This window comes from Mastigoproctus giganteus, chromosome 10, assembly GCF_048544385.1.
Source record: "Mastigoproctus giganteus isolate SK-2022 chromosome 10, ASM4854438v1, whole genome shotgun sequence".
Lineage (NCBI taxonomy): Eukaryota > Metazoa > Arthropoda > Arachnida > Uropygi > Thelyphonidae > Mastigoproctus > Mastigoproctus giganteus.
In genome coordinates, this window is record NC_143584.1 from 167,101,236 (window position 1) to 167,127,816 (window position 26,581).

Consider the following 26,581-nt stretch of genomic DNA (forward strand, 5'->3'; position numbering starts at 1 on the left):
ATATTCAGGGGTTTGACTGATTTCCTTGCCTCCTGGTATGATATATTTAGCTCTGCCTTCAGCTGTTGAATTTCTTTTTTTTATTTCCACCTCTGGCATGCTCGTGAATAAGCCGGGTGTTCGCCTTCACAGTTAATACAGGTGGGTTTTGCGGCTGAACATGCTGTTGTTTCGTGGTCCTTTGCACCGCATCGAGCACATGCAAGGACTCCACGGCAGGCCATTTGAGAATGTCCATACTTCTGGCATTTGAAACACCATAAAGGGTTCGGAACGTACGGACGTACTGAACAGTTGATGTATCCAGCTTTAATCTCATCAGGAGGTTTAGGAGAGTTAAAAGTCAGGATAACGCTACTGGTTTTAACAATTTTTCCATCCCTTCGCGCAGTAATTCTCTTGACGGCAATGACTCCCTGTGGTTTTAATTCGGAGCAGATTTCCTCCTCGGTTACGTCGAGAAGGTCCCACTCCGAAATGACACCTCTCGATGAATTGAGTGTTCTGTGTGGTGTCACTGTTATAGGGATTCCTCCGATTGATGTTGTTCGGAGTAGATGTTCAGATTGCCGGTCGTTTTTAGTTTCAATTAAAAGGTCTCCAGAACGAAGCCTCTTAACTGATTTGGGTGAACCTGCTAACCCGTCTAACCCTTTTTGTATAAAAAAGGGCGACATTTTACCAATCGGTGTCTCATTGGTAGAATGGATAATTAAGAACCTTGGGACTGGCCCTGATGGTACTTCAGTTCTCTGCCTTTTTTTAGCAATAATGCTATCAGTATCGTTGTCTATGTTTTCAGATAGGGACCGGGTTGGGGCCCCTGAAGAAGTAAGTTTATCAGGATTCATATAGTTTTTTAAATTGTTCAGTGCCCGGGCTCCCCACCCACCACGGAGCCCAAAGGGACGCTCACTACCCGGCATGCAATAAATGCGCTCGGGAGTGGAACGTCAGGGCTACCCAGACACGATACCCGCACCGCCGCCAGCCTGAATCCTGTCCCTCAGACCATGAGGGTAGGGGCGTGGCATTGACACGGTTGACCCTCGCAGGCGAGCCTACTAGCCGATTGATCCTAGCCGGGCCTTCCAGGACCACCCGTCTTGTCGAAGCAGGGGCCAAAGTGGTGTATTGAAGCTGGGCCCCTCAACCACCAGGATCCCCCTTTCCAAATTTCCACGGGTCGCAGCGCACGGCAAACACGCCGGATTCCATTGATGTAAGCCTGGAACCTGGGTTGTGGGCGTTGGATCCCAGTGATGCTAGTCTGGAAGTCCAGCAGCGTCACTGGAAGGTCTCCTCACCACGTACAGGTGCCCACGTCGAGGGGAATAGAGTAAAGAGAAATAATAAAAGGAATACGACCTGACACATGTAAGAGATACGTTCCAGGACTATTTACTTCATCCAGTTTTACGTAACTCGGGAATGACTAGTAACATATTGCTACTATATTATTATTGACAAATCTGAATTCAGCGCGATACTTGTTAATGTTTGACCATCTTCATACATTCTTATTAGTTTAATTTTCTGATCCAAATCAATCGATTTCCTTTTGTTGGTAGAGGTACTAGTACTGCTGTCACTTAATCTCTTAGTCGGCACCATGATAATGGACAAAATAAAATTTTCTGTAAAGAACCTCACAGGGTTAAGGCGAAAATTCACTATTATCACCCCGTGCAAGCTCACATATTACTAAAGCACATTTTTGGAGATCATTGCCATAAAACAATAAAAACAATTTGCACTTTACATTTTATTGGGCGTTTCTGTTAGCGCAATTTATTGTAAACGGGTAGTAAACTCGATCTAATTGATTTGTGATAATACCAATAGCTGGAATTCTGTGGGTTTTTTGGTTATTATGGTGAAATGTTTTTTTTTTTTTTTTTTTTTGGTAGTTGTTGGCGCATAGGCCTCTGTGACCATAATGCACCTCCCAAGGTTTTTTTTGCAGTACTTTGATCCAAGCTCGAGACGGGAATCGAACCCGCAACCTTTGGGTTGCCAGGCAGGCACTTTACCCACCCGGCTAGCCTGGTCGGCTTGGTGAAATGTGTGTCCCCTTCACTGAAATCTTCAGTCATATAAAAAAAAAAACCATAAATAATTGTAAGAATCCTCTTTTTTTCCTTGTTACTCCGATCTCACTTGTGCAATTTGTGCATGCCATGATCGTCATTATTGATTGCTTATTATTATTATTTTTTGTTTTAAATTTTACAATCCTAAAAAAAAAAAAAAAAAAATTTGAGTGAAAACAAATTTACATAAATTCGTAATTGAGTAAGTTGGGGACTTACTGTATTGAAAAATGTTCAGCAATCTACCTAAAAAATGTGGCGATAGACAAAAAAACTTACCACGTACTACTCGTGTGTCCAATACGATGCTTCCTTTATTTTTTGCGATGTCGATTTTATCTAATAGCTTTTCCCTTTATTTTTTACAATGTTGCGTATGGTTTGGTCACCAACCTTATAATGATTCATTAGAGATTTAATGGATGCACCATTTTCAAACTTTTGAATTTCAAGTCATTTTTATGTTATGTTGGAGCATTAGCAACTACGGCCATATTGCTCTGGGGATATGCAGTGGTCATTCCCTGACCTTTCCGCATCCTCCGTATTTGGTGGTCACAGGCTCGAACCCCGGTCTAATCAAGAAGCATGTGCTACGCACTGCTACTCCTGCCCACGGAGGCGTCTGAATTTCCACTCTTTGTTTAACTGAAAGCGCAACTTTTTTTGCATTTACCCATCATTTTTGCGATTTTTAAACGAAAAAATAAATAAAATAATATTTATTATAAAAAAATTTCGACATCCCTGACATAAATAAAATTTGTCTTCTTGAGGTGCGACGGAACACAACAATCGATGCAACGCACTAAAACAAACTAAACATTTCTTCTCTCTCATTTATTTTATTTTTTTTTTTTTTGAGCGGCGAATGTGAAGATAGCTGCTATTGCAAGATAATATGCACATTAATCTCCTAATGACGCCTTATAATGCCGATTGTCACTTATTTACAACTTGCAATATGTTTATACCTATTCTAGTTATTACTTGAATTTTACGATTTCTAGTTGATTTCACTTTTTTTTTTTTTTCTTTTTTTTTTAATTTGGAGTCTTGAAGTGTCCCAGTTAATCTGATCCCAGTAAATCGAGAGTCTGCTGCATATGTTTTTATTGGTTCATGCAAAATATTCATACTACTATGAATATTTTGCAAAATGTTTTACTGTTAAATTATACAGAGCGCATCATAACATATGGGACCCACTTCAGGGATGGATTTAGGACCTAAATAGTGATTTCAGTTAATTCTCCTCACAAGAACACTACATTTGGAGCTTGTTATTAACATTTTGATATTTTGCATTTGCTGTGATAAAATGGATGCTTATTCAAATTGAGAGATTGCAGACATGTTGTTGTTATTGTTGTTATTTTGGTTTTTTAGGAGCATTAGCAACTAAGGCCATATTGCTCCGGGATATGCGGTGGTCATTCCCTGACCTTTCCGCATCCTTCATATTTGGTGGTGACGGGCTCGAACCCCGGCCTAATCAAGAAGCATGTGCTATGCACTGCTGCTCCTTCCCACCTGGCTATGGAGGCACCTGCAGACATGTATTTCACATATGGACTTGCTAGATGCAATGCAGTCGAGGCAAGATGTCTGTAGCAGAAAACTTCCCTATTCTGAATGTGCCAAATTAGAAGACCTTTCAGAGAATACAAGAACACCTTGGGGAAACTGGTTTGTTCGGAAAATGAGTTTTATATGGTGGTAGACCCACCAGCACCAGAACAGCAAATATGACAGCCACCTGGAACTTTTGAGCTGTTAAGGAGGTCTATGATGAGGCATTTGCATTCTTGTATTGAGGCACATGGTGAACTAAACTGCTCAGCTTTTCTTTATCATACTCAGTGATTCCCTTCCACTTCTGACTCTTTTTTTTTTTTTTTTTTTTTCTCTCTATATCTACCTCTCTCTCAGGGTAATTCAGAAATTTTTTTTTTTTTTGGCTGGTGCAGCAAACGTTTCAGGCTTTCTTGCACCATATGGCAAATAATAGCGCTACGAGCAGGGCTTTGCACCCTGCTCGTAGCGCTCGCTTCTTTTGATAAAGTAAAATAAAATACTCCAGAAGCTTTCGGCACTGTGTGTGTCTCTTTCTCTGCTATGAATACATAAATACATTACATATAAAGGGCGTCTCAAAAATATTGGTACAAATGTTTAGGGGAGGTAGGTAACATTTAAAGAATGTGAATCGAATAGGAACCAATAACTGGAAATTTCACCGTGAGCCGGTACACTGCGCTGCTCATCAGTTTGCGAGAGGGAAAATTTCTGGTTTACTCATTCAAGCAGTAGTCGCTGCACGTAGAGCATGCATCGATATACGAACCGTGAGCTGGCAGACATGCACCTAGTGTATGGATTAGCAGAGGGCAATGGACGAGCCGCTCAACAAATTTATGGAGAACGCTTCTGAGACAGACATGTACTGGACCACCATTTGTTTGCGCGTGTGCATCAAAATTTGTGCGATTATGGGTCATTTAGAGGTAACAGGAGTAGTGTGGGTAGACCACGTTCGACACGAACTCCCGCCATGGAAGAAAGTGTGTTGAATGCCGTCCAGAATAATCCTACTACCAGCACACGTGCCGTTGCCTCTGCCTTAGTAGTGTCTCATTGCAGTCTCCAGCATGGCTGACACGACGATTCCTTACACCCCTTTCACCTTCAAAGGGTTCAGTTACTGCTCCCCCAAGATCATCCTGCACGTGTTGCTTTTGCACAGTGGTTTCTCCAAGAAAGTGTTCAAGACTTGAATTTTCCAGCCTATGTTTTGGTCACGGATGAGGCTTATTTCACTCAGGAAGGCTTATTCAATCAGCACAATGCTCATGTGTGGGCTCACGACAACCCACACGGTGTGCGCCCCATGAGGCACAACATCACTTCGCAATATGTGTGTGGGCAGATATGGTCGAGGACTGCTTAGTTGGCCCATACCTGTTACCATTCTGCATGAACTCCACGAAATATCGGATTTTTCTTGAAAAAGTTCTACCAGGGTTACTTGACGATGTTCCAGCAAATGTGAGACGCAACATTTGGTTTCAACATGACAGGGCGCCTGCCCATTATGGAAGGTGTGTTTGTGACCATTTCAACAGGCATTTTGGGCATTGATGGATTGGCCATGGTGGACCCGTTGCCTGGCCCCCCACGCTCACCTGATTTATCGAGCCTTGATTTCTTTCTGTGGGGCAGCCCTCAAATCTATCGTGTATGAATCGCCTGTGGAGACGGAAATGGATCTCAAGGTGAGACTCGTCTGCGCTGCTGCTGTCAAAGAAACTCCAGATGTGTTTGACCGTGTCCGCCAATCCATGCTGCGTCGGTGTCACGCATGCATCACGTCTCATGGTGAAACCTTCGAGCATCTGTTGTAAAATCATGAAATGCATCCATCTCATACTCCATTGTTAATATTATGTCAAATAAATGTTTGCCACTAATTACTGTCTTGTGTCATTTCTGATTCATGTGCCTCTGCTACTACTTTCCCATGACGTTTCCAGTTATGGGTTCCTATGCGATTCGCATTCCTTTAGATGTTACCTACCTCCCCTAAACGTTTGTACCAATATTTTTGAGACACCCTGTAGAAAAAAACAAGCGTAGTATCATGTGGTCAAGTTAGATAAACATAGCGCGTGACCACACTTAAACAGAAGCTTGTTTTACCACAGTAAAACAAGCTTCTGTTACATATTTTAGTATTAGTTACGTATTACCACCTAACTCGTCTCTCTTCTCCCATCGACTGAATAAATATCACTATGAGGAAAATTATTTTAATGAAAAGAAAGATAATAAAAATAATAACTAGGTGGCTCCACCTCTGCTCACTTTGTTTGCCAACCCCCGTGCGTGCTTTTCTACTTAATATGTAGAAGTGTGAAAGAATAAGTCAAATCTTTTCTACATAAAAGACACACCTGTTGAAATGCACTGATTGATATGTAATCTAATATATAAAAGAAAATAGAAAGTGTAAGAAAAAACTATAAAAAGTAAAACTGTGAATCTTGAGTGAATGTTGTCGTTGTTTTTATTTGGTTTTTAGGAGCATTAGCAACTAAGGCCATATTGCTCCGGGAATATGCGGTGGTCATTCCCTGACCTTTCCGCATCCTCCATATTTGGTGGTGACGGGCTCGAACCCCGGTCTAATCAAGAAGCGTGTGCTACGCACTGCTGCTCCTTCCCACCTGGCTATGGAGGCACCCTTGAGTGAATGAAAGTTATTATTAATTGCAGGCTCTTTCTTAGCCTCTTCACAGGACATGAGGCCCCTGAGGGTATGCAGGCCCTCAGGGGCCTATGGTTGTGCAAGCTAACACCATGCTGTAGCTTTTCCTAGCTGGCAGGGTGCGGGATACTGACACTGGCCATTTGGGTAATCCCCGGGCCAGTGTGGAACAGAACTGCAAAAAGAATGCTCCACCATTGGGATCTCTTTCCCTATGTTGTTTTATTCCTACCACCTGGGGTGGTTGAGTCTCGTTCTGCCAATCCCCTTCCTCACCCTGGGTGGCCCTTACCCCCCCCTTTCGCCTGGTGGCTCACCCCACTTTCAACTTCCACCCTCCGGATTAGGATGGGCGTCCTGTTCTGTAACAGGGTCCCCTTACTGTCTCTGCTTTTAAATCAGGCAAGTGCCTCAACTATTGCCCCCTCTGTTCTCTATCTCTTTTATTCCACCCTCTTCCTATCTCCCCATTATCTGCTTTCCAAAAAAAAAATTTCTTTTCTTTTTTTGGTCTCTCCTTGGATGCTTAGGCTACCCCAGGGTTCGCCTCACCAGAGCTTTCTTCTCTCCTAATGTGTCCTAGCTCGCCTCCCCGGGTCGGTGACAGAAACTTGGGGGTGTTAGTGGCTCTCCACAGGCCCACACGCTAAGCGGCTAGAGGAACAACACAACCCACACTAACACACCTCGTGGCCTTATGCAGAGTATTGTATTCTGCACAGAGTAAAAATGTGGAGTTGGGGTGGTAACACTGGCCATTTGGGATACTGACACTGGGGGATACGACCCCCCCATGAGGCTAATTATGAGAGCATCACTGGACTCAGGAGAGATTCCGTTGGATTAGAAAAGTGCCAGCGTATCTCCAATACATAAAGGCGGTTGGGGAAGACTTGCGGTGCCACTAGGCAAAACACCCTGTCACTATGATCGATATCTAATCAGGAAATGACCTATGTAATTATTTACCTGTGCATTTGTAGTGAGCGGCATTCTCAAGGTCCACTAAATATCACTATGTAATTATTTACCTGTGTTTACATAGGTCACGAAAAAGCGTGGTAAAAATACAGATCTTGGGTGCCACTCCATACTTTGACTAAAAGTCAGGAAGAAGGCAGTGATTGGCAGGTGCCACTCACCGTTTAGCCCTGCCCCTTTCCTCCTAGGTTGACATGCCTAGGGCGTTTATCCCCCCACTTCACGCTGTTTTAAAATTGGGAATTGTTTTCCAATTTTAAAACAGTGGGATGGGGGATAAACACTACCTAAACTAAGTACCCCCCACTCGAAGACACAATAAGAAAGAAAACACATTCCCAATAATCACCCAATGATAGAACTCGATTGTACAATCACTCTATTCTACGACCACACCCACGGCGCTGAGACAAGTGGTATACAAATAATAGATTTTAGCCTAAGACCTTTTGTTTCAGGTTCCATAATGAATGAGGAATATTGTTGCATCTGAAAGAGCAGGACTAAAATATATAACTAAAATATTTACAAACTATACAAATAATAAAAATATTTACAAAATGCTAAAATATTTACAAATACAAAATATTCATTAATACACAAAAAACATTACAATGGAACATCAAAAGTTAGACAGTGAAGCACGTGCACGAGGTTGGTGAACATTATGGAGACAACTGTCAATAATTAATTGCATTTATAGTAATTGACGTAGTTGCCTCACCCTCTTCTCCCATTGGCTCGAATAAATATCATTAGGAGGAAAGCTTTTTTAATGTATAGAGAGATAATTTCCTGTAAATGTAGTAGATAGTTAATGGAACACAGAAAAGGCTGTCCCTCAAAAAAAAAACAAGTCAAAATCAGACCTATGGTTATGTGAACTTTTTTTTTTCTTTTTTTTTTTTGGTGCTAAATCCATCCCTGAAGTGGGTCCCACATGTTATGATATACCCTGTGTACAATTAGCATGCATTTCCAATTTAAGCACTAAGCAGACAACCATGTATGAACAATAGAGGAACTTGAGATTTGAGCAGAATTTTTCCCATTGGCAATATTATCTCTTTGCCATAACATACTTTTATGGATGCTCAAGCAAAGATAAACAAATGCTGTGCTAGGAATGAACTTAATGGTGAGCTTTCCACCCATATATGCAGTTTAGAGGGAACACGAGGAATCAATCTGTAAAATTTATGTTGTTGTTGTTAAGCAGATGTGTAATTTTACAGATATACACTGGTGTGCAAAACTTAAGGACCAATACTATTTCTAAAGGTTACAACCACAAAATCTTTACTTAAGATATTCTTTACTGATGAGAGTAGATTCAGTCTCAGCAACGATTCTGAACGTCAGCTAATCTGGTGAGAGGTTCGCACATGGTATCACTCCACAAACAACACTGAAATGGATCGAGGTGTTCTCATCTGGGGATGTGTTATCTTGGATGGACGTACACAACCCCAGACACTGGAAGGCAGTACTGTAACCAGTGCATGCTACTGTACTGAAGTAATCCTTCCCCATGTGCATCTGTTCTGAGGTGCCATTGGCCCAGAGTTTGTGTTTATTGTGATAATGTCACACCCCATTGCACTGCAGCTGTTGATATGTCTTTGAAAAGTGAGGACATTGTTCGTATGGATTGGCCTGCCTGTTCCACAGATCTAAATCCCATCGAACACATATTGGACGCTCTGGGGAGATGCCTAGCGGCACATCCACACCCACCAGAAAATGTTCACCAGCTGAAGATGGCACTGACAGAGGAATGGAAGGTGTTACCACAAGAACTTATCAACAACATTGTTCTAAGTATGGACAGGTGGTGCAAAGCCTGCACTGACATTAGGGGTGGCCATATCTCCTACTGAGGACCACCTCTTCCCTTTATTCCATCTTTAGTAGTGATGCATCTGTATCATGGCAGCCAGTGCTATGTTGCCATTTTTGAATAAAGTCCCTCTGTACTGTTTTGTTTCCATTGTTGTTTCCTTCATCATTTCTGTACCTCCCGAGGTTCCTTTGGTATGCTTTTCACATATCCAGGCCACTCCTCCTATGAGAATCTACAGGTGAAAACCTGACTGGTCCTTAAATTTTGCACACCAGTGTATGCAAAAGCAGATGTGTAATTTTACAGATATGTTGATGATAAGCAGATGAGTAATTTTACAGATATATGTTGATGATAAGCAGATGTGTAATTTTACAGATATGTAGCTCTATTTCAAACTATTTTACATTAGAGTAAATTATTATGAAGCATCAAATTGATATTTAAAAAAAAATCTTAAAAAATCATAAAACAATTCGTAGAAAAATAAAAAAAATAATTAAAAAACCCTTGTTGTAACTTCTCTTTTTGATGTAATACCATCTATTCAGATTTACGTGATTCAATTTCTTCTGAATTCATTAACTTCTGAATCTGAATTCAGAGAAGTTTCGTTTTTGTGAGACAAAATTAGACAAATGCAATCTTACTTCAAAGATTTTAAGGCAATTCATTCATAAAAGGATTCATTATTTGAAATGTACATGAAACTACTTTGAAAAATATATATTTATGTACCTACTCCAGAAAATATTAATGGATTCTTTGAGGTATTTAGCAGTCCAAGTATTTTCTCTGGCTCTGAATCAGTACTAGGGGTTAACAATTCTGGAAGTTTTTGAATTTATTATTTTTTACAATCAGATTTCTAGGTGTGTGTGTGTGTGTGTGCGTGTGTTAAATTAGAATAAAAAATAAATAAAAATAAAACAAATGCCAGTAGATTGGCAAACCAGTAGGGCGAGAATCAAATAAGCTGTACATAATAAAACAAAATGGAGGGATCAAGTAAAGGGTATTGCAGAAGGAAACTTTTCTTAAATAATTATGAAAGAGTCAAAAAATACAATATCAAGGTATCAAGAAAAATTTTAGAATGTGGCAATTACATGAAATTTAGCAGTGACCCTGACTAGCACCAGGTTCAAATTATGTGAAATATCACTTAGAATGGAAATGAAATCTAACTACATTACTGAACCAACTAAAATTACAAATAAAGTAAAACAGACTGACCATTACGCCTCATCTCAATGGAGCACCACAAAGCCAATAATGGTCAGAGAATCGATGCATTTCAAACATTAGACAAATCCATGCATACGGGAACAAATACAATGATTGATCCACGTATGCAATGGATTTGAATAATGGTGGCCCTTATGCAATGAAAAATTATAATAGGACAGAACTTAACAGTCACATGGCAACACTATACCACTGACAAAGTTACTGCAGAACCAGAATATAACAGAAATTAGGCTATAGAGGGCAATATGAGCAAGCGTCTATATCAAATCACTACAACCATGTAAATTTATATATATATATATTAGATAGTATGAATCAGAGCTGTAATACTCAATTGTTCTACGTTGATAATAATATTAGTAAATTAATAAGAGGAGTTTACCTCAATGTAGTACGTAGAACACTTCCGTATGATACCCTCCAGAAATTAAAACGGAAAAAACGAAAAAATCGACAACTTACCGGTACATTAAAGTAAAATATAAATAATTAAATAATTAATTTAACACAATTCAAAATCAATTTAAAACAATTAAAATTCAAATTAACGCAATAAAAGAATCTAACGAAAATATACAAAACGATTTTCCTTCCTGAAGCTGACAATGCTTTTCGACCGACTGTCATGATCACAGGAATGAAAATTACCGAATCAGGCTAAACCTGCAACTTAAATAGTGATTATATGTCTTTGCGCATGCGCGTAAAGGTCCACGCATCGGAGATCAAATATGGCCGCCGAACATTCACAGAATTCTCGTGTAATTTAATTTCAACGGTTTCTGCAATTAATAGTCGCGTATAATTATGTTGAACGTTTAGTATTTTGGCCTCGTTAAATAAAAAAGTATGTTTTTCGTTAATGGCATGAAAGGCTAATTCTGACGCTGCTGAATGAGAAGCACGAACTGAGGCTTCGTGTTGATTAACACGAATATTAAGAGAAAACCGCGTCGAACCCAGTATCCAACGAACCGACATATCAACAGGTTACAAATCTTTCCTCGTGTACTCTATCGCAGGACCAGATTTCACTTTTATCCAAAGGATTAAATTATAATTTACCACCTCGAAAGCTGCCAAAAAAACAATGCGTAATTGATATTGAATTTGGACTTCGTAGTGTTCCACAAAAAGATGTATTTATTCAACAAGTTAACCAAGTAGTGAATAACATCAAAGAAACGCGACTTCCTAAATTGAATACACATGACAGTTCAGCTTTACGAGAACTTCGAGAAAATAAGGACATTATTATACAGAGGGCAGATAAAGGAGATACAGTGGTAATACTAGATAAACATGATTATATTAATAAGTTAGATTCAGTTGTGTCTGATACCTCCACTTATCGTGAAGTAGACCCGGCACTGTTTACCAATTTGGTAAATCAATACAATAAAACGTTAACCACATATCGAAAAAACGACTACATTACTATGGTTCAGTTGAAGGAATTGAAGTCCAGAACATACAATATTCCTGCACTTTTCGGTCAGGTAAAATTACACAAGACTGGATTTCCTATTCGACCTACTGTTTCCTACAGGAACTCGGCATTTTCAGCCTTAGCCACACATGTATATAACATTAAAAAACCTTTTAGACAGGTTATACAATTTGGGATTAAGAATTACGATACATTATTTAATAATCTTAAAGACTGTAGACTCGGCGACAATGACAATTTATTCTCACTAGATGTTACCTCATTATATACGAATGTAAACGTTGAATACACATTAGATATTATTTGGGATATGTTAAATAAAAACTCGACACCGATTAATTATACGAAGCTGCCTATTAAGGAAATTTTTCACTTAATTAAACTGTTAGTTGAGGCTAACTACATCACCTTTCGAGACAAGGTGTACAAACAAATTTTTGGATTACCAATGGGTTTGAGCCTGAGTGGCTTAATGTCAGAGATCTATCTCTCAACGATTGAGCAGATACATTTGACACCTTTTCGTCCCCGTATCACATACTATGGGAGGTATTTAGACGATGTTCTAGTTATTACCGATAGTAGTACTATCCAAGACATTTTACATTCGTTTAATAATATTCATTCTAGACTCAAATTCACATTGGAAAGGGAAGATACGGATACAAAGTCATTAAACTTTCTAAATTTCACGCTTACCCGGGACTCGAACAAAATACAATTTAGCATCTATCGAAAACCCACAAACACCGGTATGCTTCTACATTATAATAGCTATCACCCGTTCACCTACAAAAGATCGATTATCTTTAATCAATTTCTAAATGCCTATAAATATTCAACGACGGATTCTGCTTTGGACTCAGAAATACAAATATTAACTAGCAGATTCTTAAACAGGGGTTATCCCATTAACACAATAAATCGAATTAGGGTACAAGCTAAGGATAGGATACAAAATACTACACCAATCAACAATAGTAATATCAAAAAATACTTTATTTCTGTCCCATATGTTGAACAGTGGCACAAACAGCTTAACAGATTCTTTAAAGATACCGAATTTAAAATTATAGCTAGGCCTATACGGAAGTTACACACTATACTGAACAATCGCTCGGTTCTTTCTGCATTCGCAACTCAAATTAATGATCTGGTATACAACATTTCTTGCGGTGATTGCGACTCGTCGTACCAAGGTTCGACACGGTTTTCTCTTAATATTCGTGTTAATCAACACGAAGCCTCAGTTCGTGCTTCTCGTTCAGCAGCGTCAGAATTAGCCTTTCATGCCATTAACGAAAAACATACTTTTTTATTTAACGAGGCCAAAATACTAAACGTTCAACATAATTATACGCGACTATTAATTGCAGAAACCGTTGAAATTAAATTACACGAGAATTCTGTTAATGTTCGGCGGCCATATTTGATCTCCGATGCGTGGACTTTTACGGGCATGCGCGAAGACATATAATCACTATTTAAGTTGCAGGTTTAGCCTGATTCGGTAATTTTCATTCCTGTGATCACGACAGTCGGTCGAAAAGCATTGTCAGCTTCAGGAAGGAAAATCGTTTTGTATATTTTCGTTAGATTCTTTTATTGCGTTAATTTGAATTTTAATTGTTTTAAATTGATTTTGAATTGTGTTAAATTAATTATTTAATTATTTATATTTTACTTTAATGTACCGGTAAGTTGTCGATTTTTTCGTTTTTTCCGTTTTAATTTCTGGAGGGTATCATACGGAAGTGTTCTACGTACTACATTGAGGTAAATTCCTCTTATTAATTTACTAATATATATATATATATATATATATATGTGTAAGAATAGATAAGACTGATAAAGTTTGCATAGGTGGAGGTGAAAAGTGCCAAGGACTAGAAGGATCAGGATAGTAGAAAAAGAAGTAATGTAGATTTGAAAAAGTCAAAAGAATGTTAATATCCTAAAATTTATGATGAATTAAGAAAATTATGGGCTGATTTGCAAAGCCAATTTGGAGATGAAGGAACTGTAAAGTAAAATTATTAATACCAAATGATTAAACAAAATAAAGTAAAATAAAATAAAGGTGGTAGAGCTGTCTCAGAAATGGGTGGCCAAATTTAGTTATAGGTCGAATACAGGGAAGGCAAAAATGCAGTCTGGTGTCAGCAGAAGTAAATATTGATACATGGTTAAGTATTTCATCAGGGGACTACACCTAATCATGTATCAAGAACTGCATTTCTATACTTGTCCATAACAGTAGAAGACAAGATAATAAAGCCAAAAAGCATGAAAATGAAAATTATTAAGGTATTATTACCTTAATAATTTTCATTTCATTGACACTGCATTGGGACTACCTTGTCCATACTGTAAAAGAATGTGCTAATTTTTTTTTTTTTTTTTTCATTGTACTTGATACATGGTTAGGCGCAGTCCCCTGATGAAATACCTAACCATGTATCAATATTTACTTCTGCTGACATCAGACTGGATTTTTGCCTTCCCTGTATTCGATCTGACTAAATTTGCCCACCCATTTCTGGTGACAGCTTTACCACCTTTATTTTGTTTAATCATTTGGTATTAATAATTTTACTTTACATTCCTTCACCTCCAAATTTGCTTTGCAATTCAGCCCATAATTTTCTTAATTCATCATAAATTTTAGGATATGAACGTTCTTTCGCCTTTTTCAAATCTACATAATTCTTTTTTCTACTATCCTTACCCTTCTAGTCCTTGGCACTGTGTAACTTTCACCTCCATTTATGCAAACTTTATCAGTCTTATCTATTCTTACATGTATACCTGCGTGTACACCAATGCTAGGAGTTTGGTAAATAAATTTGATGAATTTGAGGTATTGCTCAAAACATCAAAGGCAGATATTGTTGGGATATCAGAGACGTGGTGTCACACAGATATAGGTAATGCGGAACTGGAATTTGGGGAATACAATGTGTATAGAAAAGATAGACAGGATAGGAGGGGAGGAGGGGTTATGCTATTAGTTAAGAAACACATAAAGTCCAAGGAAGTGAAGCCAGTCGACATCGATGGACAGGGCAGTGTCGAGTCAGTTTGGTGTGACATAAGCATAGGGAAATCAAAATTGAGAGTAGGAGTGTGCTATAGGCCTAATGACTCTGATGAGTATAAGAGATTGAACAGGGAAATAGAGTGGGCCAGTAAATCAGAGAGTCTTATAATGGGAGATTTTAATTTCCCAGATATTGACTGGAATTTGTGGGTTGGTCACTGGCACACTAGCAAGGCTTTTGTGGATTTATTGGATGATTGTTTTCTACATCAGCATGTTCGTGAGGCAACAAGAGGGAGCAATACTCTTGATCTGATTATCAGTAGTGATTCTTCATGCATTAAGAATCTACAGATAAATGAACCACTAGGTGGCAGTGATCACAGTGTGTTGAAGTGGGATTTACTCAAGGAGGTAACTACCATCAGAGGTAAAGGGAAGGGTTTTTGTTTTCGTAAAGGTGACTATGATGGTCTGAGACAGTATTTAAATTCTATACAGTGGGACCAACTGATGATGTTACCAACAGCAAACTCAAAATGGGAAGCATTCAAGGAACTAATCTTGGAGGCTACCAGGCTTTACATACCAACTAAGAAATATTGTTCAAGGTTTAGGTGTAAATGGTTGTCAGATGAACTAATGAGACATGTGGCAGAGAAGAAAAATGCATGGAATACATACAAATTAATGGGTGACATGGAAGCCTATGATAGATATAAGTTGGTCTGTAACCAAGTCACAAAGGAGATTAGACAGGCAAAGGCAGACTACGAAAAATCCTTGGCAAAGGATGCAAAGAAAAACAGAAAAGAGTTCTTCACATATTTAAACTCAAGAAGGAAAGTGATGAATCAGATTGGTCCACTGGATATTGATGGTTCAACAGTTGAGGATCCTGCTCAGGTGGCTAACAATCTAAACGAGTATTTTGCATCTACATTCACGCATGAGGAGTTATTCAGGAAGGAGAATGATGTAGGTAAAGTAAACATTGGCAGTGAGCTGGATGATTTTGTAATAACTGAGAGGAAAGTGGAGGAGAGATTGTTGAGGATAAACATAAAAAAAGGCACCTGGGGTGGATGGGATCTATCCAGTTATATTAAAGGAGGCAGCAAAGGAAGTAAGCAAACCCCTAGCCATAATTATGAGAGCTTCTTTGGACTCAGGGGAGGTACCCATAGACTGGAGATGTGCAAATGTAACCCCAATTCACAAAGGAGGATCAAAGGCTGACACAAGTAATTATAGACCTGTAAGTTTAACTTCTGTTCCAGGTAAATTAATGGAGGCACTGGTTAAAGAAGCACTGCAGGATCATCTAGACAAGAATTCAGTTATAGCTCAGACGCAGCATGGTTTTGTTAAGGGCAGGTCTTCCCTGACCAATTTGATTGGATACTATGATGTAGTCACAAAAGAACTGGATGCAGGGAATAACTTTGATATTATATATTTGGATCTTAGAAAGGCTTTTGATACTGTTGCACATGGAAGACTGCTGCACAAATTGGAGCAGTGTGGCATTGGAGGCAAATTGCTGCTATGGATAAGGGGATGGTTGAGTGGCAGAAGACAGAGAGTGGTAATCAATGGACATTGCTCAACATGGACTAATGTTATTAGTGGAGTTCCTCAGGGTTCAGTGTTGGGTCCGTTGTTGTTTTCGGTGTTTATGAATGATATTGATGATGGGATATCAAGTTTAATGTCCAAGTTTGCAGATGATACAAAGGTTGGCAGGGTTGTTAAGGACACTACTGACGCTATGCTGCTGCAACAGGATCTGGAAAGATTGAACAGATGGGCTGAGAGGTGGCAAATGAAGTTTAACATTGACAAATGTCAAGTACTACATATGGGAAACAGTAACCCCAGAGCAACATATCAACTCTGCGTTACTACACTGACAGTGGTGGAGAATGAAAAGGACCTGGGGGTAATTGTGCAGGCAGATATGAAGTTCTCTGAGCAGTGCAGACGAGCTGCAAGAGTAGCTCATGGTGTCTTGTCAATGATATACAGGAATATTTCTAGCAGGGATAAGGAGGTGATTATTCCCTTGTATAAGGCAATGGTTAGGCCACATCTTGAGTACTATACAGTAATACCCCGACTTACGCTACCCCGACTTACGCGAACTCGGAGTTACGCGGTTCTTGATTTTTTCGTTTGGCAACGCTGCCGCCCACTATCTTCAAGGTCGTTTTTCATATGTTATCGATATACGGTGCGACGGCGGAGATTGAAGCGAAAGATGAACAAAATTCAACTTTGCTGCTTTTATGTTTTTTATATCAGTGAAGGGGAAACACATTTCACCATAATAACGTAAAAACCAACACAATTCCAGCTATCGGTATAATCGCAAATGCAATTAGATGGAGTTTACTACCCGTTTATAACAGATTTCACTTGCAGAAACGCAACTGGATTTTTATTGTTTTATGGTAGTAACCCCTAGAAATGTGAGGTGTTAATAGTGTATCTCTGCCTTTATGGTGTTGTTTATTCAGTTGCTGCATGCGCGCAGCTTTGTTTATGCGTATCAAGGGTGCTCCTCGTTTTGTAATTGTGCTTTATTCCCTAAAAATTAGTAAAATTAAAAGGTGTGAAAAGGAAGCGTCCTGGTGAAGACACTGCAGATTCAGAGAGAAAAAGAAAAGCAAGTATGGATAAACAGAGGCGGACTGGATCAAAAATTCTTACCCGGGAAAATTTGTAGTGGCCTCATACTATGGTTTATGGCCAAAATCACACTGGCCCAGCGGGGTTTCCCCGGTAAGGCTTATGGCCAGTCCGGCTCTGTCGATAGAGAAAAAATATGAAATTGTGAAACGCTTTGAGCGAAATGAAAGACCATGTGATATTGCACGTGCTACAGGCCTAAATGAAGCAACGGCGAAAAGCACATGACAATTGCAAACTTGACAGGTTGAAAATTGAAAAGATCTCAATTGTTAAAGGGCTTAAAAATTTTAGAAAACAAGACTCCAACGAAGAACGCGTTATAGCTACAAAGCAAGGAATAAAAAAATTATTAGCTTGCTACGAAGAAATTCTGCGTGAAAAAAAGGAACGCGCTGTGTCGTCAGACGAATTTGTTAGATTTTATGAAGCCATCGACATCGAAATAACTTTTTAACGTAAGTCATTTGTTTTTTTAATACATATTTTGTATTAATATGTATAAAGAACTGCAATTTTATTAATATTTTTCTTCTAAACTAGTGTTTTTGTTAGTCCTTGGTCCCAATTAAGCAAAATTTATATCTATTTATATGCAAAGTTGTACCCCGACTTACGCGAATTCGACTTACGCGATTTTCGTCGGACCCACCTATCGCGTAACTTCGGGGTATTACTGTATACAGGTCTGGAGGCCTCATTTCAAGAAGGATGTAGAGCTGCTGGAACGGGTACAGAGAAGGGCAACAAGATTAGTGAATGGAACAAAGGGTTGCTCTTACGAAGAAAGGCTTAAGTTTTGCAAATTACAGAGTCTGGAGACTAGGCACCGGCGAGGTGATCTGATAGAGGTGTATAAAGCTTTGAATGGTTTGAGCATGCTCAATGCCAATGGGATTCTTCATCTTGCTCAGAATAATCACCTCAGAGGGCATAAATTCAAATTGAGGAAGGACGGATGTCGGATAGATGTGCGGAAATTTGCCTTTGGCCAGCGGGTGGTTGGTTGGTGGAACCGACTTCCATCACTTGTTGTTGAAGTTGATAGCCTAAACAAATTTAAAGCTCAACTGGACAGGTATTTCGAACGAATGGAGGGGTGAAATGGGAGTGGTGTGTGTTTTTTTTTTTTTTTTTTTTTTTGTGGCTGATGCTGAATAAGCTTGCTTTCTTGCATCATATGCCTCTACTAATGCTAATGCTATATACTTTTGCATCCTTTACTGCTGCTTTGCACATTTTGATGCATTTGTCATAACTTGCTTATCCATTTTTGTTCTTTATTTTTTTATTTTTCCATCAACTGTAACTATGACCTTAAATTACAGTTAATATATACGCTAAAATCTCATTAATACAAATTTATTTATACATATTTATATTAATTTATACAAATATTTATTTATATTTATTTATACAAAGTACTCGTTTATATGAAGCACATACCATTCCCCTGCGAAAGGATAGGCTTTTCTATGTAATTATATACCATGTAATATATTACAAAATTCGGTTAATATGTATTACAAAGTTCTTTCTCACCCCGTGACAAATAAATATTGTCATTTTGTATGTTTAATGCAAATCTTGGCAGAGCGATCCGATTAGTGCCCCCAGTCACCTGGCTCTCTACTTCCCAAAGGATGGCACTGACTTGTTAGAAATAAGTTTTGTGTAAACAAAAGCGGTTTATGGTAGCTACAATGTCAAGTGCACTCTGAAAAACAACTTTCTGAAGGATGATAAATTAAAAAAGAATAAATAGTTTTTCTAAGTTGTTTATATGCACTCCCTCACTCTCCATGGGAATAAGGTCAGTTGTAATTGTTAACCCAGTTCAGAGTCTTTTGCTATCGTATACAGCAATTTATTTTTTATGCCATTTTATCTGAGCTGATGTCTTTTGCGGAAGTTGTCTCTTTTGTTTATATTAAATCTTATCTAGTAGGTTTAGGAAATTAAACTAAAAATTATAGAAGAAGCTGATAGGATGGAAAGAAGCAAAACGGACATTGCAAAGGAATACAACATCCCTTTACCTACTTTATCTACAGTACTCAAAAACCAAAAAAGACTTGAAGTGCATGACACTGGAGCAGCGATGAAAAACAGGAAACAAATTCATGGTGCAAAACAGGAAGAGCTTGAAAAAAAACTGAGTGGTACCAACAAATGTGTACATCTAATTTGCCAATATCAGCTCTGAATTTACAAGAAAAGGCAAATTATCTAGCTAGCAACATGGGATTAGCAACTTCAAATGCAGCAGTGGCTGGCTCCAAAGATTTAGAGACAGAAATAACTTGGTTTTGTGAAATGTTTGTGGTGAGTCTGTATTAGTCGACAAAGAAAAGGCTACAGACTGGTTGTGTTCTGTATGGTCCATCCTAGAAAAATATGAGGCAAAGGATATTCTTAATCTTAATGAGACAGGTTTATTTTATAATTTGCTGCCAAACAAAACATTTTCTGTTTTGTTTAGACATGGTGGAAAATTAAGTAAACAAAAACGTACTGTTCTGTTATGCTGCAATTCGAATGGCATAACAAATCTACACCCACTTGTGATTGGTAAGTTTTCTAAGCCAAGATGTTTTAAAGCAATTAACCAACTTCCCTGTGATTATGAGGCCAATTAGAAGTGCTTGGCTTATGGTCAAAATTTTTCAGTCTTGGTTATCAAAATTGGACAGAAGAATGGCTTCAGAAAAAAGGAACATTTTGATGATTCTAGACCATTATACAGCACATTCTGCCAAGACACTTAAATTGACAAATATACAGCTGTTGTTTTTACCCCCCCCCCCCAGTACCACCAGTTTAATGCAACCACTGGATCAAGGCATTATTTATAACCTCAAGAGAGCATATTGAGTCCGCCTGATAACGTACATAATCCACAACATAGAAGGAGGGAACAATTTGCAACCAAATTGGTATGTCTTGGATGCCAACCGTAATCTTGTTATTGCTTGGGAAAGTATTACAAGTGTAATAATCAACTGCTGCAGAAAGAGTGGCTTTGGAAAGAACATCATTGAAAAACATGGTCCGGCAGACAAATATGATAGCAACAGTGAGCAATAGAGGAATTTGAAGGAGCATATGGATTTTGTTGGCGAATTTGAAGAGTTTGTGAAGGTGGATGAAGCTGCTACCTCTGCAAAGCCAACAGCAGAAGAGCTGCTGGTTACCAAACAAAATAATTGTTTTTGTTACCAGCAACAGCGGAAGTGAAGAAGCACACACACTGCCATCTAAAAAAGATGGCCAAAATGCATTGAACATAATATAGAATGTGTTGGCCTGCAGTAACGTTGATAAAAAAACAACTATTGCATTTGATAACTCTGTGCTGTAGTTGAAAATGCATATAGGACAAAAACTGTGCAAACAATATTGGATTCTTTCTTTAAATTAGATTAATTTATTAAAAATTTAATGGTTTGTATGTCACTTTTATATTAAGATTACAATTCTTTTTACTGTGATACTAAAATATTGTATACATCAAAATATATACTGTACAATATTTTCACTTCCGTTAATATTGCTTTTCTCTTAGTTTATCTTACAAATAAAATAAAATCTTTAAAAAATATGTTATTTCTACTACTGTATTGTTAGACAAGGCTTTTGTTTTTATTAATTTATTTTTGATATTATTATTAAAAGGTAAAATTTTGACACTTTTGGGGGACTTTATTACAAAACGTGAAAATTTAGGTCCCTTGAACTTTGTATTCACGAGATTCCATTGTGTGTGTGTGTGTGTGCGCGCGCGTGCGCATGCTAAGGGCTTATTGTGTTCACCATGTCTGTCCGTCCAGATGTAACAGATGGACTTCTAGTGGATGGATTTTCATGTTAAAAATATTTGTTGAGCCAAACCAAATTTCATTAAAATTGGAAAAATAAAAATCTGACAATTATTATTTATTTTTTCTATACAAATTGTATGGAAAACTGAAATTCATAGATTGAATGTACTGTTAGCTTTAGACAGTCTGTGCACATTTTGCACATATTGTTATGCATGACTCATGAACTTTGTGTTACTTATGAGGAGGTACATTTATACAGAGAGGAAAAAACACTTAAAATGGGGGGGAGACAATATGGGTAGAGAGTAATAAATATTATGCTGCTGCTGCAATTAAACTAAATGGCTAAGTTTAGAGAATGCAAACCTAGAGAAATTTATTAAGTGCTCAATTAAGTTATAATCTTAGTAATTAATTTTCATTTCTATTAATCACAAAAATAATAAAAAGTAATTTAATTTAAGAAAAAAACATAAAAAATGCCTGAGATGTAATGCACTACATTACATCTCATTATATTACATTAGCTAACTTTTTTTTTTCTTTTCTTTTTTTTTTTTTAAACAAACAGCTACCAGACCAAATAAGAAATGTACAGTTTTTACTAGTGCTGTGATATTGTTCAGTGTCTACATCACTTACTTGGAGGCTTATTCAAAAAATAACAGGTTTGAGTATTGGTCAATTAGAACAGTTTGCTGATAATAGAAAGAAAAATTAAACTAAATGAATAAATCATATGTTTAAATAAAATGTGACTCTTACTTTTCCACATTTACTTTATCACAACTTTTTCTTTATTTCTTCCCTTAATGTAAAATTCAGTTAACATAGATATTCAGGGGAAAAAAAATACTGCTACTAACCATTTTGTGTTAAATGTTTTTCACTATACTTATATCAGTTGTGTAAAGCTAATTTTGACCACAGCTAGCTGGGGAGAATGGGGAATAAAAGCCTGGTCAATTATATTATATTTATCTTAGCCAATATACTTCTTTATTCTAAAATACTAGAATTACAACAAACACAAAATTAATTATATGAATAGCTGAAAGTTCGCGCCATTTCTTTGGCTTTTTTTTTTAAAACTGAATTGTTTCATATATAATTGATTGAAAGCACATGTGTGTTAATAAAACATGCCTGAAATGAATGATTCTCGAGCATCAAGTCAATTATTATAAGGGATAATTAACTGGAAAAGTAAAGCTTAGGTTTCTGCATCATTAACTAATAACTTTATTATTTAGATATGATAACCCACCCAAGTTGGCTTAAACCTGTTTTAAGCAATTAACACATAAATTTAGCCAAAAATCAAAACATGAAGGAAAAATACATACCACACCAGCAAAGTGTTCCAGTACCTCCTTCTCTTCCTTCGAACGGCCAGTTTGTATCCTTAAAAATATAAAAATTATTATTTATTATGTTCTATAATGTCATATTGTAATTATAAAAATGAACTACTGATTTATTTTCTTGTTAAAACTATTGTGGCATTTTTAAGTTGAACTACCTTTTTTATTATTATATCTCGAAAATGCTTACATGAATAGCTGTTGCTGAAACAGAAATGCTGTCTTTCTCTCAACTTGCAGTCCATTTTGAGTGAACATTTTAAGAACTGGTAACAGCATTTAAAAATATTATTCATGGACCATTATAAGAAAATAATAAGCTCAATTCAGGAGTAATTATTAGAAAACAATTAGAATCAAATGCTGACTGCCCATAAGAATACAACTGTAAAAATGAAGTTTTTACATATATATTTAACTCTCTCAATTTCCATATATACAGGATGTCCCAATACATGTAATATTTTATATTAATTCATTAACAAACTAGTCATAAAATTTTCTACTAAACAACAGAATAGAAGAATGTAGTTTCAAAAGTAATACATGCAGTGTGGCAAAACTGGAGTAAACTGTTGCAGGGCAATTATTTTAACACTTAAGTAGTTGTGCCAAATTTCTACTCAATCCATATGACCAATAAGGAGGTTAAAGAAAGAGTGGACCAATTATTAGTAGGAACTGAAAATAGGAATGGCTCTTTAAGGTAAAAATAATAAATTTTACCCATTGCTTTGAACATTTCTTCTAATAATTTTCAACTTCCCTTAGACTCAGCAAGAGTGTCCCACAACCAATAACAAAAGTCTGTTCAAGAAATTTTATCTGTAGCATCAACATTTTTACCCTACAGTGCCACACAAACTTCAACATAATAATGCATAGATTGATGAATGCACTGAAAAAAATGACAGGTGTGTTGTGGACTGAGGCATTTAAAACTTGCTGCAGCAGTTCCTCTGCCTTACTGATGTGAAGTGTAAACCACATTTTTTAGATGTCCCCAAAGAAAATAATCACGAGAATTCAAATGCGATTAACCACTTGGCCAGGATACTGGTCTCTATCTTCCTACCAGTTGCCAAGGGTATTTTGAAGGTAATTTCCATTATGCATGGACTATGAGGATTCATTGAATATTTGATGGGCAAGATCCAATAGCTATAAAAAAACGTAATATCCAAAAATGACGATACACAACAATGTTATAAAATAGTCAAGATGATCAGAGAGCTACAAAAATGCAGTGCTATTTGGAAATATAACCACCAGGCTACAACTTAGCAAAACGGTTACTTAGAATTATTTGTCGGGGTTTCCTGACCAGGCACTGGATCTTGAAAAATTGAGAAATAAAACAAGCCATTTACAAAATATTCAGGTCAACATCAATGATAACTTCAATATTGACATTATGTTTGCAACTATCTGGCTAAAAGAGGCAAAATACATCCTCAGTCAGTTCAATGAAATTTCACCTAATGCAGAATTCCCCAACCACTAGAAACATCACAAACAAACCCTTTTCAAATTTTAGACCAAACGTATAGTGCATAGTACATAGTGTTATTTGTAGCAGCTCTGGGCTTTCCCCCAACTCAGAATTTAACTCTGTGATGAGTGCAAACATTATAAGGGCCAGATAGCATAGGTTGGTGTGTGTTAGTGAAGGTTGCATTTATTTGTTTTTATCTGGCCTCTTAGCCAAGGGGTTTGTGGAGAACACAAAAGCCCCCTTGTCTACAGTCCTCACCACAAGGAGGCGGGCCAGGTCAGTAAGGAGTGAAAGCTCTGGCAGGGCAAACCCTGAGGTGGTCAAAGCGTCCAGGGAGAGCCCAGAAAAAAAAAATAAAGAATTTCGTTGAAAGAAAATATGGAGTGATAGGAAGAGCATAGGATAAAATAAGAGGCAGAAACATAGAAGAGGCAGTAGTGGAAGTGGCTGCCTGATTAGAAAGAAAGAGGAGACGGTAAGTGAATCCCCTTTCTTCAAATGGGCCACCTGGCAAAAGAGGGATGGGCGACAACCAGGGTGGGGGAAAGGGGATGGGGAAGGAGACAACAGCCCCAGGAAGTGGGAATGAAAGACCATGCTAGGAGTCATCATGAAATAAGTAAATACATGGGCTGTGTTATGGTAACTAATAGTAAGAACAGGTTCGTGTATACTTACATGTACACAAATCATAGGAGTATAGTAAATAAATTTAATGAATTTGAAGTGCTCGTCAAGACATCACAGGTACATATAGTTGGAATATCAGAAACATGGTGTCACATGGATATAACGAAAGCAGAATTGGAATTTGGGAAGTATAATGTGTACAGAAAGGACAGACAATGATAGGCAGGGAGGAAGGGTTTTGCTATTAGTTAAAAAACACAAAATCTAAGGCAGTACATCAAGTTGGTATTGCTGGACAGTGCAATATTGAATCAGTCTGATGTGACATAAGCATTGGGAAGGCAAAAATGAGGGAAGGAGTTCCCTACAGAATTCCACCCTTGATCCTACAGAATTCCACCCTTTATTTTCCAATGTAAAGGGAAAATCATGTTTAACAAATCTGGTTAGTCATTTTGACAGGTTAATCATGAGCTGGATTTAGGGAATAATTTCAACATTGTTTATTTGGATTTCAGCAAAGCATTTGACTCAGTTCCACATGACTGGTTACTGTATAAGTTGGAGCAGCCTGGAATCATAGGGAAAATCCTTAGATGGATAGCACGATGGCTTGAAGGCACCAGGCAGAGGGTTGTGATAAATGGTTATTCCTCAGATTGGGTTAATGTAAGAAGTGGGGTTCCCCAAGGATCAGTATTGGGACCACTGTTGTTTTTGATTATCTTAAAACACATCTATGAAGGGATGGAGGGCGTGAGGTATAAACTTGCAGATGATGTAAAGATCAGTAAAGTACTTAATGATCGCCGCCAAGCAGAGCTTCTTCGGAGTGACCTAGATAGACTTCCGGGATGGTCAGAAAAGTGGCAGCTATGCTTTAATTCAGCAAAATGCAAGGTCTTACACATGGGGAACAGCAACCCCAAAATAACTTATACACTTGGTGGAGTTGAACTAAAGTCAGTAGTGGAGGAACGGGACTTGGGAGTTACGATACGGTCAGACATGAAATTGTCCGAGAACTGTGGACAGGTTGCAATGTTGCATGTGTCCTATCGATGATTTATTGAACATGTGCTAGTAGAGATAATTTAATCACCTTTATGTGATTAAATTATAAACAATTATTTTTTTTTAATTAGTACCGAAAAACTGGTATTTTTTGTATCAATAGTAGAAAAAAATGACCGGGATCTTGGTATTGTAAGCCCTAGGCAATGGTTTAGCCTCATCTCAAGTGCTGCATACCTGTCTGGAATCCTCATTTCAGGAGAAATATGGATCTGCTGAATGGATGCAGAGAAGAGCCACAATAAGATTAGTCTGAACAAAACAAAAAAACAAGATCATTAATGAAATATCTTGCTTCCATAAGATGATTTTTTTTTTTTTTGACAGGTACAGCAAAATCCTAGGGTTTCCTTGCACTATATGGCTAATACTAAAACTGCTGCAAATTAACTGGAACCATGTTCATTCAAATCAAACTTAACAATTCTTAACATTTTAAATGAGAAATATGTAATTTCTCCCCAATATTAATGCAGTACCTGACTTTAAAAATTTCTCTTGACTAATAATTGACATTTTTATCTTGTTTAGATATCTCAGACCCATTTAAACCGAAATGAATGTATTATGGCTCTTTG

General features: G+C 37.6%; 1 protein-coding gene across 6 annotated transcripts in view; it reads right to left on the minus strand.

Moving 5' to 3' along the window:
* The window catches only part of Nipped-A (Transcription-associated protein Nipped-A), a 1,216,281-nt gene that overhangs the window by 928,197 nt on the left and 261,503 nt on the right, over positions 1 to 26,581 (minus strand). For all 6 annotated transcript variants that reach the window (XM_090382460.1, XM_090382459.1, XM_090382462.1 and 3 more), the window contains one exon: positions 22,787 to 22,844. In XM_090382460.1, the coding sequence (XP_090238586.1) occupies positions 22,787 to 22,844 (58 nt within the window). The remainder of the gene's footprint in view (positions 1 to 22,786; positions 22,845 to 26,581) is intronic.